Genomic DNA, 19,227 nt, shown 5'->3' on the forward strand with positions numbered 1-19,227 from the left:
ACCTGTGGCCTTCTGGAAAAGTGCATAATAGTGGGTATTGTGTAAAATCCTTTTTTGAGTTGCCACTGTTGTATTTCTCCCATCATTTTTTTTCTTAGAAGCTCAAGAGAGAGAAATCTGTGGGTAAACCATTTATATTTGTACTCCTCTGTCTACTTAGTCACTGATTCCCCCACTCAAAAATTGTGCCAGACCACTGTGATACATGAATATGATTGCAAGTCATTTTATTTGATTACTTGAAAGTTTTCTGAGACTGTACTTTAGTTATTAATTTTCTGATATTCAGATATATGACATCTGCAAAGAAACTTACAGATTTAAAAGCACTTTATTTCCTTGTCTCATTGAGACTTGCTGCTCAGTGAACAAAATCAAAATCAAAATGTAAAATCCAAAGTTGTATGGCTGTTGAGTAGCAGGGTGTGGTTTGCACCCAGACCTCAGTGCTCTCAGACCACCACTTTCTTTCTTGTAGGACGACAGCTCCTCAATTTTAAGGCTGTCTGCCAGACCCTTTTGAAGATGTAGCTAACAGGAAGTTTCGCTGTTTTTGTTTTTTCTTCTTTTCTGTCTACAGGCTTTAACTGTCAAGTGAATATTGATGAATGTGCCTCAAATCCATGTCTGAACCAAGGGACCTGCTTTGATGACATAAGTGGTTATACTTGCCACTGTGTGCTGCCGTACACAGGTGAGTCCTGCAGGTGCAGGGACTAGAGGGGATGCTCGGTCCTACCTTGTCATTCCAAACCTCGGAGTCTCAGAGACGGGCTCCATGGGGCAGTGACGCTGCTCTGAGGAGTCACTCCCTGGTCACCCTTCTTGCCCTCACTGACCGAGTCTTGAGAAGACACTCGGGCCTCTCTAGAGGCAAGTGGTGAAGAAATTCTTTTGCCTCCCTACTTACTCTTTAGGGTTTGAAATTTTTGAAAAATCATATGTGGCTGGAATTGATGCAGAGCCGATGGTTTAGTCCATTATTTGAGTAGACCCAGTGTTTCCGAGGCCTGTGCTCTTAGTCTTAGTTTCACTAGCACAACAACTGCCACTTACTGGTAATTTACTGTGTGCCAGACTCTTTGGATTATTTTAACCTAGTGCTCTCAGTAATTTGACAAAGTAGACACTTCTAGCACCATTTTACACACCAGGAAGCTGAGGCTAGGAGAGGTTACTTGCTGAAGGTAAGTGGTAAGTGGTAGGTAAATGGTAGAGCTAGGATTTGCCCCAAAGCTTGTCCTCTTAACTGTCATCCTGCTCCTCACATTCACTGCCACTACGTCTCATTCAGAGAGGTGCTGCCCCTTGGATGGCGATCATACACACAGGACGTGGGTGTGACTTCATCTCACATCAGGTGTTCGTTTCAGGTGGTATTGTAGGAGTGTGCTTGGACACTTCTGTGTATTCTCCTGCCTCACTACTGCCACCTTGTGATTGGTTGTATTTGTGTGGCTTGTTAACCTCCTCGGCATCCATTGTCTTTATCTGTGGGGAACAAAACAGAAACGTGGACAATGACTTTGCATGTTTCTCCAGTGCACAGCGTGCGGGCAGGAGCATGGCTCCCCTGGAGTCTTGGGCTGTCTATAGTAGCTGTGGCTGGTAACTCTAGGCTGTTTAGAGTAGCAGAGTGGCCAGAAGCATGACTCTGTTACCTGAAAGGCTTGATACTACGTTGTTACCTTTGCTACCTCTTTAAAAGTAATGTTCATGAAGGGAAACTGCATTTAGCCAGCCTGGTTGATAAAATCAAAGTTATTGCAGATCCCTAGCTATGCCCAGACGGACAGTCTAAATAATGTCATTCCATAATGTTAGTGCTGGTCACATTTGTTGGTACTGAGAAGATCGGCTCACAACCATAGGGCCTGGGAATTGATGGCTGCAGGGAGATGTAAGCAGGTGTCACTATGCTCTGGCCCATCATAGGCTCTCCTGAGTGTGACTGCGGAGCACAGCTCATCTTGAAAATGTTTTTCTTCTTGCTTTTCAGACACTGTTAAGAATATTTGACTAGAGGTTGGCTCTTGGTTTTTCTTCATTATAGGATCTTAATAAAAGAATTTACTGCATGTGAATTTTGAGAAATTATACTAGACCAAAAACCTATGCAGATTAAAATTTCAATGCTGAGTGTAGCTAAGGGTTCGAAGTGTCATTGAGTTTGGCCAGCATGAAGGGAACTAAGCAACTTTGCTTTCCCTTGTGAGCCGCTGTTCTGACCAGGCACATTAAAAACTGGTTGGGAGGGGGAGGATATAGCTCAAGTGGTAGAGTGCATGCTTAGCATACATGAGATCCTGGGTTCAATCCCCAGTACCTCCTTTAAGAGTAAATAAATAAATAAGCCTAATTACCTTCTCCTACCAAAAAACTGGTTGGGGATATTGGTGAAAATTTGTGGTAATATTTTTTTCTTTATGAATACAAAATTTTAGGATAAAACTTTAAGTTGAGCTAGTTGTAACTTGACTTTATTTTTATTAAAGTATAGTCGATTTAGAACATGACATTAGTTTTAGGTGTGCAATATAGTGATACAATATATTTATAGATTAGACCCTATTTAAAGTTATTAGAAAATAATGGCTATAGTCCTTGTGCTGTACATTATATCCTTGTAGCTTAGGTATTTTATACATAGTGGTTTGTATCTCTTAATCCCATACCCTGTCTTGCCCTCTCCTTCCCTCTCCCTACTGGTAACCACTAGTTTGTTCCTTGTATCTGTGAGTCTGTTTCTCTTTTGTTATATTCATTTGTTTGTCTTGTTTTTTAGATTCCACATAGATGTGATAACATACAGTATTTGTCTTTTTTCTGTCTGACTTATTTCACTAAGCATAATACCCCCTAAGTCCACCCATGTTGTTGCAAATGGCAGAATTTCATTCTTTTTTATGACTAATATTCCTGTGTGTGTGTGTGTGTGTGTGTGTGTGTGTGTGTGTACACCACATCTTCTTTATCCATTCATTTGTTGATGGACACTTAGGTTGCTTCCGTGTCTTGGCTAGTGTAAATAATGCTGCTTTGAACATTGAGATGCATGTGTCTTATCAAATCAGGGTTTTCATTTTCTTTGGCTATATACCCAGGAGTGGAATTTCTGGATTATATGGTAGTTCTATTTTTAGTTTTTTGAGGAACCTCTAGACTGTTTTCCATAGTGGCTGCACCAATTTACATTTCTGCCAATAAGGTTTTCTTTTCTCCCCATCTTCGTCAGCATTTGTTTTTTGTGTTCTTTTTGATGGTATCCATTCTGACAAGTTACAGTCTTATAAGTTGACTTTAAAAACAACTTTATCTCCCTTTTAGTAAAGGCATTCTTAATTTTTTTTGCTGGAATCTTATATTCAGTATACTAAGGTAGGAAATGTTGGTGGGCAACAATCAATGTCATGTTGTTGATGTTTATATAAGGAGAGATGTTACTAGACAGTCAGAATTACTTCACTGTTTTCCACCTCTGATGGCCTTCTGATCAACTGCATTGCCGCAACAGGTAGCAGAGATTTTAAGGAGTAGGAGGCTGTGTTGTTGCTTCTTCCCTGCTCATGTGAAGTGGGATCTGTGTGGCTGAGCTTCTGAGTAGCTGAATCAATCTTATGAAGATGCAGAAACTATCACTCCTAATTGATGCAGGTGTCCAAATCCATGTAACCACTGGTGATAGTAACATGAAGATGATAGCAGTCCAACAGTTGTTGGGTATTTATTTTATGTGCCCAGCTTTATGCTAATAAGGACCTCATAAGCATTTTTTCATTTAATCCACAAAAGCCTCTATCAAGCCATATCATCCTAATTCCCATATTATTTATATGGAAGGCTCAAAGAAAATAAATAACTTGCCTAAGATCACACTGTTAGTAATCACATCAGAAACAATGCACAAAGGACCATAGGTCTCTCATATTCCAAAGCTCTTGCCCATTACATTAGACCTGAATTCAGGGAGCATTTTTTGGTATAGAATTTGGGGAAATTTCAATTTCCTTGAATAATTCTTTGTGATAAACCCTGTCATTTGGTTTACAGGCAAGAACTGTCAGACTGTATTGGCTCCGTGTTCCCCAAACCCTTGTGAGAACGCTGCTGTTTGCAAAGAGGCACCAAATTTTGAGAGTTACACCTGCCAGTGTGCTCCTGGCTGGAAAGGTAACAGCATGAGAATGGAGAAACCAAGAACGTCAAACAAAATGGTCAGGTTATCAGATGACAAGGAGGGCCTGGTATTTTGAGGTTTGCCCTTCTTTGTCAAGAACACAGGTCTTGCAGAGAATTTGCTAACTGGAAAGTCTTAGAAAGCTTTTCTATTTTACATGTCTTTGGGGCCCCCTAGTGGCTGGAAGACTCCAATCTGAGTCTGAAACTCTGATGTTCTACAGGGAATTGTAGTACCTGGGCAGCCACTTGCCGGGGCACAGAAGCCTTACAGGGCTTCCCAAAGCAGGAGAACCACAAGAATATCCTTGGCGTAGCCTCATCCACCCCAGCTGAAGCTCAGGCCTCAGGTACATTGCTGTGGGACTCAACTTCCAAGACTAGACCATTCATTGCCCCTGTGTTTCCAGGTCAGCGGTGTACAATTGACATTGATGAGTGTGTCTCCAGGCCCTGCATGAACCACGGTCTCTGCCATAACACCCAGGGCAGCTACATGTGCGAGTGTCCTCCAGGCTTCAGTGGTATGGACTGTGAGGAGGACATCGATGACTGCCTTGCCAGTGAGTATGCCAGCCAGCTCCTAAGCCCCTGAGGGAGAGGAAAGCTTGCAGGGAGCAGAGAAGAAGTCAGCAGAGGCACCTGCCTCTCAGTACTGAGACTGGCCATCCAATAGTTTATCGCATGTCTTTAATATTCATATTTTTTAAAATCTTCATTTTGAAGCTAGTAGCTTTAGGATTTGAGGCAATAGAATCACTTTTAAACATTCACTTACTGATTTTTGTACATTGACGCAGTGGGGACAATGGTTTGAACACCTTTGAAAAAAAAAAAAGCAGATCCATTAAGGTATAGTTACCATACAGTACGCTGCCAGTATTTAAATGTGTAATTCAGTAAGTTTTGATATATGACAGCTGAAAACAATACTCAAGATACTGAACATATCCATCCCCCTGAAAGCATTCTCATCTCCTTTGTCATTTAACTCTCCTTTCCACTTCCCTATTCCCACGCAACCAGGGATCTCTACCTGTGTTACTATAGGTTTGTTTGAAAATGTTTATTTACAGTTTTATATAAATAGAATCATATAATGGAAACTCTTTTGAAAAGAGGGAATATGACTTCTCTCAGTCAGCATATTATTTGAGACTCATCCATGTTGTGTGTATTAATAGTTCATTCTGTTTTATTGCTGAGTTGTGTTCCATTGTTTGGATTTACTACAATTCACTAGTAGGACAGTTGGCTTTTTAACAGTTTTAGGGTATTACAGATAATGCTGCTACGAATGAGTCTGTGTGGACATGCAATTTCATTTCTCTTAAGTAAAATACCTAGGAGTGGAATAGATGAATTATGTGGTTGGCGTATGTTTAACTTTTCACAGAGTTGCCAAAGTGTTTTCCAAGGTGGTTGTATCATTTTCATTCCCACAAGCAGTAGAACCACATCCTCAGGGACACTTGATATGATTACTCATGTTAATTCTAGCTATTCTAGTGGATATGTATGGTATTTCATGGTGGTTTTAACTTGCATTTCCCTATTTATTAATGATGTTGGACATCTTTTCATGTGCTTGTTGGCCAGTGGTATATCTTAGTGTAGTGTATATTCAAATTCTTTGCCTGTTCAGAAAATTGGATTGTCTTATTATTGAGTTGAAAGAGTTCATTTTATTCTAGATATAAATTATTTGTCAGATATTTGCTTTAAAACTGTTTTCTCCCTATTTATAATTTTATTTTAATTTGTTTTAAATTGTTTTAAATTTGTTTTAATTTTATTTTAAAGAGGAATAATTTAATTTTGATTAAATTCAATATACTATAATTTCCATTCATAGTTCATGCTTCTTGTATCTTTAACAAACATTGTTTAACTCACAGTTACTGAGGTTTATCTCCTTTGATTTCTTCTAGAAGTTTTATGCTTCTATCACTGACCTTAAGGTCCACGATCTATTTTGAGTTAATTTTTATGTATAGTGTGAGTTTTAAAGGTTTTAAACAGTAATTTTGTTTTGTAATCTTGCTAAACTCATTTATTATTAAATCTAGATTAGTGTAGCTTCTAGTTTAGTTTAGATTCCTAGAATTTTTTAGAGATAATAAATTACGTTATCTCTAAATAAATATAACTGCTATGCCTTTTATTTCTTTTCTGTATTCTCTTATTTCTAAATCTGTATACATTTTATTTATTTTTCTTGCATTATTGCACTGGCTTCAGTAAATGCGGAGGAGTGGTGAGAGACACCAAACTTGCCATGTTCTTGATTCTAAGGGAAAAGCATGTAGTCTTTTGCCACTAAGTGTGATGTTACCTGTAGGTCTTTGGGTAGATGCCTTCTGTCAAATTGAGGAATTCACCACATACTCCTGACTTGCTGAGAATTTTCTTCTTTTTAAATAATGAATGTTATTTCTGAAAATGAATATTATTTTTGAAAATGATTTTTCTGTGCTAATACCATTTTTTAAGATCCTTTAAGCAAATTATGTTAACTGATTTTTAAGTGTTGAATTAACCTTAAATCCCTGGAATAAATTCTACTTGGGTTATAATGTGTTATTTCTCTTTGGGATATTATTTCCCAAAATTTTGCTAAGAATTTTTGTATCTATGTTCAGAGGCATGTTATTCTCCAATTTCCTTATATTCGTATGGTTTTTATAAGGGGGCAATGCTAGTCTCATAGAACAATTTGGGAAGTGTTTCCTTTTTGTTTTCTGAAAGGATTTGAGTAGAATTAGTGTTATTTCTACTAAGCATCTGAGCCTGGAATTTTCTTTCTGGGAAGGTTTTTAACTGTAAATTTAATTCCTTCCTTTAGTAGATGTTCAGGGTGTACATTTCTATTTTACTGCGTTTTGGTAATTTGCGTCTTTCAATGAATGAGTTTTATTTGCTTTACCTAAGTTGTCAGAATTGTTGGTATTGAGTCATTCGTAATATTCCTTTATTGTACTTTTAACGCGCATTAAAGCTGTGGTGATTTCCCTTGTCTTATTTCAGATATTGGTAATTTATGTCTTCTCTCTTTTTTTCCTGACTGCTCTTGGAAGAGGGTTATTGATCTTAGTAATCTTTTTAGTGAATCTGTTTTTAGTTTCTTGGTTTTTCTCAGTTGTTTTACTGTTTCCTATTTCATTGATTTCTGCTCTTTATTCTTTTCATTACTTTGGGTTTAGTTTGCCCTTCTTTTTCTAGTTTTTTAAGATAGAAGTTCAGATTTTAGTTCTTTCTCCTACTTCTAACATAAGCATTTAATGCTATTTTTCCTTAAAGTATTGCTTTAGCTGTATTTCACAGATTTTGATATGTCATGTTATTTTCATTCAGCTCAAAACACTTTCTAGTTTCCATTTGGATTTGTTCTTTGACTCGTTAAGTTATTTAGAAGTGTGTTCTTTGGTTTCCAAGTATCTTTCATTGCTGATTCCTTCCAGGTAGTTTTTGTTAACTAATTCCTAGCTTACGTCCATTGTGATCATTGAACATGCTTCGCATGATTTGAATTACTTTAAATTTACTAAAATGTGTCTTATGGCCTAGTGTATGGTCTGTTTTGGTCAATGTTCTGTGTGCATTTGAAAAGATTATCTGTTTTTTGATGGAGTGTTTTATAAATGTTACTAATTCAAATTGGTTGACAGGAATTTTAGATCCTCTATATCCTCCCTGATTTTCTGTTTACTAATTCTGTCAATTATTGACAGAGGAGTATTGAAATCTCCCCCATCATTGTAGATTTGACTATTTCTCCTTGCAGTTCTATCAGTTTTTGCTTAATATATTTTGAAGATTTCATATTAAGTACATAAGCTTGAAGGATTGTTATGTTCTCTTGAAGAATTAAGTCCTTTGTCATGAAATGACCTTCTTTAACCCTTGTAACATCCTTTGCTCTGAAGACTGCTTTGCCTGATATTAATACCCTAGCTTTCTTTCGTTTATTGTTAAGGTGAATTTATCTCCCACCCTTTAACTTTTGGCCTACCTGTGTCTTTAAAGTAGATTTCTCTTAATTCACAGTGTATACAATTTCAGATTATCATATGGATGACACCAAGTTTGATCCTCACATTGCCAAAATAAATAAAACCCAGTCCTTGCATTTATGAAACTCATAGTCTCTTAGGAAATAAAGACACGTAGACAAGTGATTTCAACATTGTGTGACTAATGGTGAAAAAAATATGTCCAAGCAACGTGATGGAGAAATTTAAAGGAGTGGAATCAAACTATTTTGATTCCTTTCTTACATTAATTAGTATATCAGTCAAATTTGCAGTATTTAAAATTTTTTCCTATTTGAAGTGGGACTAGCAATATTTACAATTAGCTTAAAATAATTTAGTAAATTCTTGTGAACTTCTTGAAAGGTGCTATGGAAATTGAAGTAGCTGGGTACTGTGTACTGTGGATAAGAAAGCTTAATAGGACTTTTTATAATTGATCCTTTAGAGATTGCGAATTAGCCTTAGGATGAAATTAGCATCATGGATGAATAAGGTATAAATATCCCTCTTATAAAATAAGGGCTACATTACCCACCTGGTGTTTAGTTTTATTTTTATGTTTATGACTTGTCTTTGCAATTACATTTTAAGGTCCTTAATACCAGGAGCTACATTTTTTGTATTTCTTGTTCTGATTTGTGTGCATCTGTATTGCAGAGGACAGTGCCATGATAGTAGCTCAAAATTTCTTGATTAATTGCTATGACTCTAAGGTGTTCTAAGATCAAACTATCTGATATTTAAAATTTCTTTTTAAAAATCTTGTTTCCTAATTCTATTTAAGTCTAAGAAAACAACAAACAAAAACAAGAAAGGAAGGGAAGAAAGAAGGGAGGGAGGGAAGAGAAAGGGAAAAAAATCAACACGGAGGTTGATTAATATGTATTCTCTTCTACCCCACCCACTTCACCACCACATACACCTTTTTGAAAATCTTTATTGTTATTTCTGAGATTCTCTGTGTTGGGGCATATATTTGATTTGCAAATGTATATGGGCCCAGTACAAGTTTTATGACTTAATTTGGCAAAATTATTAGTGATGTATGTACAGTTTGTTCCAATTATCAAACAGGTTAAGAATTTCAGGCAAGTGTTACTGCATTCATTTTCATAAACGGAGGAGTCAGGGCAAAATCGACATAAAGAGAAAAGTCAGAATCGTTACTGTTCTTAATGTGACTCAGTTCAGGGTACTCACCATCATGATCTAAGATTAAATTGATGCTGCTGTTCAGAGTTCTAATTCTTCTGTGCAATGACTTAGATCCTTGCCAGAATGGAGGTTCCTGTGTCGATGGAGTGAATACTTTCTCCTGCTTATGCCTTCCGGGCTTCATTGGGGATAAGTGTCAGACAGACATGAATGAGTGTCTGAGTGAACCCTGTAAGAACGGCGGGACCTGCTCCGACTATGTCAATAGTTATACCTGCAAGTGCCAGGCGGGATTCGATGGAGTCCACTGTGAGAACAACATTGACGAGTGCACTGAGAGGTGAGCAGCCCATGTTCCAGGCACCAGTGTCTTAGGGAAAAAGGCAGAAAGGGGAGGAAACTACAGAGCGCAATACTGGGATCATGGGGCAGGGATAAGGCATCCACTTGGATCCCACCCCACAGTCATCTCCTGTTGTCCAGTTCCTAATTCCTTGTAGACATGTGGGACAAACTCAAAGATCAGAGATTGAAAAGCTTAGTGGGATGGATCATCATTTATTTCTTGCTTAGGGAATAGAAAGAGCTATAATTCTATTCCATTCTCCTTTTGGTCTCATTCATTTCAGTTGATAATTAAAAATTCCTGTTTCTTTGCAGATTTGTCATCCCTCTTTAAGTAATTTCTGGGCAGTTTGTTTCTTTTTTTTTAATCAACAAATTTGTTCTGTTTCTTTTTCACACAAAAAAAATCAAGAGTCAGGAGCTATTTATTTAACACTTTCCTTATAAATTAAATTGATTCAGGGATGAAATGAAATATGATACATGGAAAGCTACAGAAGGACTGGGTAAAACCTGGAAACCTTCACTTTCTTTAGAAATCTATAATGAGCTCAGTCTTTTAAATACTTCTCTAAGCTTCATGGTTGTGGAAAGGAAGCTGGGACTCAGGCTAATTGGCATCCCTTCTAGTTTGGAAAAAGGTAAAGCTTACTGGGTTTAGTGGTTCGGGAGTATTTGCCCATGTACTATCTTAGATTCCAGGAACCTTCATTTTTCAAGAGCAGATCAGAGGAACCAGATCACAAAGCTGATGACATTTTCCCTGTTTGCTCCTTAGCTCCTGTTTCAATGGTGGCACGTGTGTCGATGGAATTAACTCCTTCTCTTGCTTGTGCCCCGTGGGCTTCACTGGCCCTTTCTGCCTACATGAGATCAATGAGTGCAACTCTCATCCATGCTTGAATGAAGGAACGTGTGTTGATGGCCTGGGTACCTACCGCTGCACCTGCCCATTGGGCTACACTGGGAAAAACTGCCAGGTAATTAGATTCCATCACATTCACTCGGCTCCATCAAAGTAGTTGAGTATTACACCTGTTCCTTTTCTAGGCAGAAGCCCCACCTAGAAGAGAAAATTCTCTGTCTCAGGGATAAAGAGAAAATTCTGCATCTCAGGGATGTCCCCAAGATAAACCTGGACAACTTAATAGCTGAAAGATTCCAGAATGGTGACACTGACAAGATTATGTCGATTAATAGACATAAGACTGTTTTAACAGGCTAACCAAGAACTGCAGGAAATACATGTGGGAAATGAGCACATAGATATCACTTAGGGAATACAAAAAGGGAAATAAAGAACAATCAAAATACAGTTTTTAAAGGTCAGATTTAACACCTAAGGGGATAATGATAATTATCATGTCTTGCAACAGTGTAACATTCTCAAATCCAAAATATTCACATATCTTTTAAATCCAAATATTTAAATATACGTTTTCATAGACTCTTAGGATGAAAGGATCCCTTCGAGCCAACTAGTCTAGCCTGTCATTTCATGGAAGAAGAGACTGGGAAGAGTCCCCGGGGGGCAAAATAACTTTTCCAGAGTTGCATACCAAACAGCATTTGTGTTTAATTTTATGCAATTTTACCTCTTAAACAGTGGTAAAATGATAAAATACCAGAAGTCCAAGAATTGGGAACAAAGCCTTACAGGGTACACTTCAGTCAGGCTTTGGCTGGATTGGCCGTGCAGATAAGCACGTCTGCATGTGAAAGAGCTGTGGCTGATTCTGCGGATGGGGTGGAATTCTTCGTGGGGCTCATGCTGTTGTCCCCGTGTATCTCCAGGTGCTGGTGGAGCACACCGCCTCCCCTCAGCCGTTCTTTCACAAGCATTCTGTGAGATGCCCTTCCAATCCCGGGGGCCAGGCCACCACCTGTGAGTTAGGGGAAGGTGCTAGTCCACTGGCACTCTGTGCCTCAGGCCTGAGTTTCTCCCATCAAACTAAGCCCTTTGACAGTTTTTAGGTTTATTAACAGGCTTTAAGGCCTTTTATTCATATTCAACACAGCCAGATTTGATCAACCCCAAGTGGACTGCTCACAAAGGAGAAGATGTAGGTGCTGTCTGACAGTTTTAACTCTTTCTTTCTAGCCCTGCAGGATGGTCGTGCTTCTAGACACAAGCATGTTATAGGGAATAACTTAACCTATTGGGCTTCCTCAAATTCTTAAACTTCTGTGGGAAGAATTTTTAAATAGCAGAGGTAAAAGGAATTAGACTGTATAAATGATTAGATTATCTGGGAACAGTGGATCTAGTTTAAAGCTTGGGTGAGGGCTCCTTTTTTAAAAAAATTAGTTAGTGTGCTTTCCTTAGGTTTCTTAAAATGCAGTGTAACTTATTTTCTTCGTTTCTGGTGTTTGAATGTTGACGTATGTGTATGCCTCTGTTTCAGACCCTGGTGAACCTCTGTAGTCGGTCTCCATGTAAAAACAAAGGTACTTGCGTTCAGGAAAAAGCAGAGTCCCGGTGCCTGTGTCCGTCTGGATGGGCTGGCGCGTACTGTGACGTGCCCAGCGTCTCCTGCGAGGTGGCGGCCTCCCACAGAGGTGAGCTCTGCCTGCGCGGACTCCAGGGTCAGTCCACCAAGTGTTGACTGACCAGCAACATTTTAGGGCAAGTATTGTCGTGGGAGGAGAGGGAAGGGCAGAGAGTCATGGATGGGCCAGACTCTGGAGAAAGGGACTGAAACAGAAGGTGACAGGCAGAGGAACAGGTTCAGAGGTTCCAAAGAGAACTGTATTAGAAATGACACAAAGGAACAGTCCACTTTCAGGGCTTGTTTATTTTTAATATAAAACTGGTGCTGAGGGTCTGAACTGAACAAAAATAAAATTTGATGTGTCAACAGGCTTAGATTAGTTTTCCCATTAGTTGGGCTGAACTTGACATGTTTTGTGCTCTTTGGTGATGTTTCTTCCCCCACTGGGTTTCCCAGGGGTGCCCGTTGACCGCTTGTGCCAGCACTCAGGCGTCTGCATCAATGCTGGCAACTCGCATCACTGCCAGTGCCCCCTGGGCTACACCGGCAGCTACTGCGAGGACCAGCTTGATGAGTGCTCGTCCAATCCCTGCCAGCATGGAGCCACCTGCAGAGACTTCATCGGTGGATACAGATGTGAGGTGAGTAAGATAAGCAGGCAGCGGTCAGAGACCTCCCAGAAGATGGCACAACTGTTACGAACACTAATATACTGAGTTTAGCTCCTTATGTCTTACTTTCACAATTTATAGTTTTGTTTTGTTTTGTTTTGTTTTAACTAACCACCATTACAGTGTTTGCTAATCACTGTTTCTTTCAGTCCCCCTGTGCCATGAGTTAACACAGCTCTGGTAAGGTTATTTTTACAGAAGTCTGGATCCATCTCACTCCCACAGGGTTGCTTCCAGAATTCAGAGCCAATATTCACTACCAGAGTGCCTTTCACAGGCCCACCCAGCTCAGCAGCCCCTGGTACTTCTGTGAATAGCAGTTGAGATAGAAGAAGCCACTTTGAGTAGTGTCCCTTTGACCCATGTCATCTTTGTATGCAGTCATTGATCAGTCAACTAATAATGCTCTCAAAACAATGATGCTCAGCCTGTTCTGTGTAGCATCACACATGTGTATATTTGAGGAAGTATGTGTCTTTTAAGGGACATGTCGTTGTCTTCTTAATGTCTGGGCCGACAATGGTTAGATCAAGATGTTAACGAAATACCAGAGACATGAATTTGATACCAGTTTAGGCCACCAACTAACACTGAGAAAAGCTTTGCTTCTCTGTTTCTCATAAATGAGCCTCTGTATATTGGCTTCTAAGTTATTTCTTCACAGCAGGCTGGGAACTGTTAGCTGAAAAGCCACTGGCACCAAACTCAAATTTGCACACATTGAGCTGTTTTAAACATAGCCCTAATAGGTAGAATTTGGCCACGGACAGCCTGCCTGTTTTGTATATTCTGTAAAACAGCAGCCGATACCTGCTAGCTGGAGGTAAGATAAGCCCCAGGACAAGCCACTGCTGCCCTTCAGAGCTCTCTGACCCAGAGACTCTGGCTGGCTGCTGAGTGGTATCACCAACACGTCAGCCCCCTCTCTGTTACCCCTTCCCTCCGAGTTCATCTGCCCTCCTGTCCTTACCTTCCTCCTCCCTCCAGACGAGAGCATGCTGGGAGGGACTTCCCCGTGTGCAGGCCTGTCAAAGATAGAGCCACTTTGTGGTCAGTGTCTTTTTCCTTGCTCAGCCCTCAAAGCCCTAGAACCCCTCCGTCTAGCCCGGCTAGCTAGCCCACTCTCTGTGCCCTCACCCCTGTATCGGCCAGTGTCTCACACAGACATGTGGTTTCCTGAACCTGGAGATTGATTCATGCCGTATCTTTACTACCATCCACATAGACCACTTAGTGAGTCATAGGGTCCTGATCACATACACAGGACTGCATATTTTAAAGATGGGAAAACCTGCACACAGGAGGGACAAAAGTTTTGCACAAGGGACACATCTGAAATACCCCTCAGAATATTCAGTCCTTGTCTTCCCTTTCAAGTGGCTTTTTCAGCAGGAAGAGGTAAATACCAGTCAGCTACAAGTTGACCCTACACAGGGCGATTAGTAGTGAGTGTGATGACGCCAGAGGAGCATACAGAGCTGGGAGAAGTCTGTGGGGAGAGGGCCACAGTAACTTACCAGATACTCTCATGGTCTTTCCAGCAAGGGTCTCTAATATTTCTTGTTCTTTCTGTTTGCTCTTGGCAGTGTGTCCCTGGATATCAGGGTGTCAATTGCGAATATGAGGTGGATGAGTGCCAGAATCAGCCGTGCCAGAATGGAGGCACCTGCATCGACCTTGTGAACCATTTCAAGTGCTCCTGCCCACCAGGCACTCGGGGTATGAAGTTGGCCTTACCTGTCCTCCATCCAGGGCATTCTCTAAGTTGTAAATCCATTTTTAGTGTTGAGGGGGTTTTAAAAAATCAAACATTATTCTGAATCCTGGCAATTCAAGCCATTTCATTCATCTCCTGCTTAACTCTGATGCTCTGACTCCTGTTCTCAGTTCTGTCTGGTTATTGTTGAAAAAAGTGATACTAACTGCTCCGTAAGGGACTGCTTCATTGGGGTGTGTAGGAGAGAACATTTGAAGCCCTCAGCGTACTCCTCCCTGTGCTCTTTCTGGTGACCAGGAGGATGGCAGTTCTCATGAGTCAGAAGTGTGATTTTCCCTGCCCAATCTAAGAGGTCCCACCACAGATGGAGGAGTGTAACCTGATGAACCGTGTGAAAGTGTCGACCGAGGTGGTTCTCTCTTGCTGGAAGGCGGTGGTCTGAGGATTGTCATGTTTTTCTCTCTCTCCCCTCTTTCCTCCAGGCCTGCTTTGTGAAGAGAACATTGATGACTGTGCCAGGGGTCCCCACTGCCTCAACGGCGGTCAGTGTGTGGATCGGATCGGGGGCTACAGTTGTCGCTGCTTGCCTGGCTTTGCCGGAGAGCGGTGTGAGGGGGACATCAACGAGTGCCTGTCCAACCCCTGCAGCTCTGAGGGCAGCCTGGACTGCATACAGCTTACCAACGACTACCTGTGTGTCTGCCGCAGCGCCTTTACCGGTGAGCGTCTCCCAGCCTCCCCGCCACTGTGCCAGGGAGAGGGGTTTCGGTGATGGTGTTAGGCCCTGTACGATCCAGCTTAGTTCAAGGGCCCAGTTTTTTCTTAGGTCTGAGCTCCATGGATGTTGCAGACACTCTACCTTTTGCTTTTCCTGAGAGATGCTTTCTCTTTTGTTATATATTGATTGTGTCATGTTGTAGCAGAAATATAAAAAAAGAAATAGAATTTTGGGAGTAGTTGAGCAAAATAACTTTTTTTTTAATTGAGGTAAAATATACGCAGCATAAAATTGATCATCTTAACCATCGTTAAATGTACAGTTCAGTGGTATTAAGTCAATTCACCTTGCTTTGCTACGATCACCACCATCCATCTCTGGAACTCTTTTCATCTGAGCAAAATCACTTCTTCTTTTCAGGAATCTCACATCTAACTCTAGTTTTACCACCAGGCCTCATCTGGCATGTAGTGGCTTGAGTTACTGGGTAGTCACTGCCACCGTGACTTTCTTTCCTCCTCTGGGATCCAGAGAGGCTTAAGAGCTTCTAGGACACTTAAGGAGAGTAGGTTCGAACTGGGATGTGTTTAACCAAAAACAGGTTATGAATGTATGAACAGGAAAGCTTCAGTGGCCACACGTATGACCTGCACAGCTGAGACTTGGCTGTGCTCCCAGTCTTTTCTCAAGGTTTTGTTTTTTTTTTCATCCCAGATCATAAAGATGACCAAGTTCTGCCTCAGAATAGGGACTGTATCATAGGCACCTACTGATTACTTGTGCAGAAGGCCAGTTTGGTGACTTTGAGGAACTAAAGTTGTTGTTTATATATATACTGAATGTGGCAGTATCATCAGATGCTCAGAAATCTGTCTTGCACCTCTGGGCCATTCCAAATCTTATGCCGTGGAAGTATTCATTAGGGGTCAGATAAGAGTCTGCAGTCGTCTGCTTTGGCAAGTTGGACTCTGCTGTGTTCTGAACCTATGATATCCAGACATCCTTCCTTCGGTTTTAAAGATATGTTGCCTTTTAAAACTTTGGAATTTTATTTAAAAATGGGGCAGATTTTGAGATTTGGGAGATGCCTAGGTGTGTAGTATCAAAAGAGAAACAGTCCAAAACCTGGACAGAAAGGGTATGAACAGTCTGTCTGCAGTCTCATATTTGTCACAGTGTGCTTCGGAAGCCAGAGAAGTGGTTCCTTTCATTGCCTCTGAGGCTCCCTTTATCTGGAAACAAACACAAACAAAGAAGGAAGCAGATGAAGGAAGGAATGGACCACACCTTGAATTGGAGTCCCACAGCCAGGAAGTGGTGTTTCTGCATTTTCCACTCTTGTGAATAAAAAATTCTTGACTCATTGATTGCAATTATTGTGGGATGCGAATACTGAGATGACCACCAGTCCCTGAGCCCCGTGCCCACGTGATGGCTGCTCCTGGTTATTGTCTGCTGCAGTGATGTGAAGACACGAACATTTGTAACCCCTGCCTCCTAATTCTGGTTGGCCAGAATTATTGCTGTTTTTCCCTTTTAAGTGCCTGAAGGCCAGATGGGGCCTGAAGCCTGCTATTTGCCAAGAGGCCCCAGCATTGCCCTACGTCTCCCCCGTGATTTCATTTGCTTAGTTCAATTTGTCATGGAGCAGTGGGCTCAAGGTGCCTTCTGTTTTAGAGCTGTGCCTGGAGATCACTAACTCTGGGATTATTAAGCTGTGTTTTAAAGCAGTGCCAATCAGGTTACAGAAAGGCTAGAAAAGACTGGAAAGCAATGCGAGAGATGAAAATTCGCTACAAACCACAAATCACCATTTGGACGTATTGGCCTGGGGTGGCCTTTCCTATGAAGTAGATGATGTTAACAAAATGCAGTGAACACTTTTGCTAAATGTTTCTTTTGACTCATGACAGCTAAAGTGCCTTCAAAAAAATGTTCAGGTGTCATTTTCCTTTTTTTTTTTTTTTTTTGGAGAGCTTAGAGTCATTTTTGGTACCCATCTTGTTCTGTGAGTCGATCCGGGCATGGTGCCATTGTGCTTAGACAAGACAGACGAGGGAACTGGCCTGAGCCAGTGGTGGGCCAGGCGTGTTGAGAGCCAGTGAATGTCTCCATCCTCTCATGTTCCCTTTGGCTTAGAACTGAATTCTCACGCCTCTTGCTCCTTCTCTAGTCCTCTGACTAGCTCACATCCTAGTAGTGTTCTGTTTACCAACTTGCAATTACCACTTCTCCCTTTTAAAACCCCCTTTTATTTTCTACCCTGAGGTCGTCATTGTGAAACTTTTGTCGACGTGTGTCCCCAGATGCCTTGTCTGAATGGAGGGACTTGTGCTGTGGCCAGCAACATGCCTGATGGTTTCATTTGTCGTTGTCCTCCGGTGAGTGCCATGCTGCCTATTGAAGGAGCGCGCTCTCATCCGTCCCTAAAGCCTGTGACAAAGCTGAGAGAGTAAACCTGATGTTTCTGGGCTCTGCAGAGAACGTTCTTGGTGGGGACATTTCCTAAGTTTAGCCTCTGTAGAAGAAAGTGCTTCCATTTTCCATTTAGAACTAAGAAATTCCCAGAACCGGCGAGCTCCCTCAGCTATGAGTGTCAGTCTTCAGAAGCACCAAGGAGGATGGAATGTTCGCTTGAAAATGGGGCTAGTGTCTCTGGCTTCTGGGTCCTGTGCCGAAGGGTAGTCTTGCTGCCCAGTTTGGGGCAGAGTTGGTTGGAAATGCCACTTTGCTCACGTTCCTTGGCTGGGCCTATTTGGGAGCAGGCTGCTGCTTCAACTCGAAGGAAGCCTAACGTTAGCCATTTGCTGTGCAAACGCTTTGCCAGAGGCTAAAACTTCCCTAAAACCGATCACTACACATGGAGCGATACCAAAAGGAAACCTGTCCAGTAACCCTGGCCTGGACTAAGCATTTAAGAACAAAATGACATGGGAAAGTCTCCTAGGCACCCAGTCCTCTGAAGTGAGTTTCTTCCCCCTGTAAGGTCATTATAAGAGTGATCTCACGGCGGCTAGGAAAGGCACTCATATGTCACCTGACTCCGGTCCTGCATGAACTGTGGACTTCATTTCTAGAAGTGATCTCTTAGAGTGAGAAACTTCTGTCTGCCTCCTATGGGACTGCCAGCCCTGACCTCCGGTTAACTTGAAGAGGTCTCTCCCTAGAACCTAGTCCAGGAGGCTACACAGAGGGATCTCAGCCAGGTGTCTCATCTTTGCCTCCCGAGAGGGGGTTGGGAGGGAAAATGGGGCATGCCCTCAAGAGTCGGCCTGCCACCCTCATTTGTTCACTGATTTCCACAGGGATTCTCCGGGGCAAGATGCCAGAGCAGCTGTGGACAAGTGAAGTGTAGGAGAGGGGAGCAGTGTGTGCACACGGCCTCAGGACCCCGCTGCTTCTGCCCCAACCCCAAGGACTGCGAGTCGGGCTGTGCCAGTAGCCCCTGCCAGCATGGGGGTAGCTGCTACCCTCAGCGCCAGCCTCCTTATTACTCTTGCCAGTGTCCTCCACCATTCTGGGGCAGCCACTGTGAGCTCTACACGGCCCCCACCAGCACTCCTCCTGCCACCTGTCTGAGCCAGTATTGTGCTGACAAAGCTCGGGATGGTGTCTGCGATGAGGTCTGCAACAGCCACGCCTGCCAGTGGGATGGGGGTGACTGTTCCCTCACCATGGAGAACCCCTGGGCCAACTGCTCCTCCCCACTCCCCTGCTGGGATTACATCAACAACCAGTGTGATGAGCTGTGCAACACGGCCGAGTGCCTGTTTGACAACTTTGAATGCCAGGGGAATAGCAAGACATGCAAGTAAGAGTCCAGGGTCCCCAGGACTGAGGGACACTGTCACTAACACACCTCGGTTTCTTGTTCCTGCTCCTAACTGCTCCAGAGCTTCAGCCCCGGTTGCCTCTGCTT

At 41.9% G+C, this 19,227-nt stretch overlaps 1 protein-coding gene across 1 annotated transcript in view; it reads left to right on the top strand.

The window, feature by feature from the left end:
• The window catches only part of NOTCH2 (notch receptor 2), a 154,421-nt gene that overhangs the window by 121,616 nt on the left and 13,578 nt on the right, over positions 1 to 19,227 (top strand). The window contains exons 15-25 of the mRNA XM_015249422.2: positions 581 to 694; positions 4,051 to 4,170; positions 4,587 to 4,739; positions 9,477 to 9,705; positions 10,489 to 10,690; positions 12,116 to 12,269; positions 12,659 to 12,843; positions 14,460 to 14,592; positions 15,073 to 15,309; positions 17,577 to 17,689; positions 18,614 to 19,119. Coding sequence (XP_015104908.2) covers positions 581 to 694; positions 4,051 to 4,170; positions 4,587 to 4,739; positions 9,477 to 9,705; positions 10,489 to 10,690; positions 12,116 to 12,269; positions 12,659 to 12,843; positions 14,460 to 14,592; positions 15,073 to 15,309; positions 17,577 to 17,689; positions 18,614 to 19,119 — 2,146 coding nt within the window. The remainder of the gene's footprint in view (positions 1 to 580; positions 695 to 4,050; positions 4,171 to 4,586; positions 4,740 to 9,476; positions 9,706 to 10,488; positions 10,691 to 12,115; positions 12,270 to 12,658; positions 12,844 to 14,459; positions 14,593 to 15,072; positions 15,310 to 17,576; positions 17,690 to 18,613; positions 19,120 to 19,227) is intronic.

Source organism: Vicugna pacos, chromosome 9 (genome assembly GCF_048564905.1).
Source record: "Vicugna pacos chromosome 9, VicPac4, whole genome shotgun sequence".
Classification (NCBI taxonomy): domain Eukaryota; kingdom Metazoa; phylum Chordata; class Mammalia; order Artiodactyla; family Camelidae; genus Vicugna; species Vicugna pacos.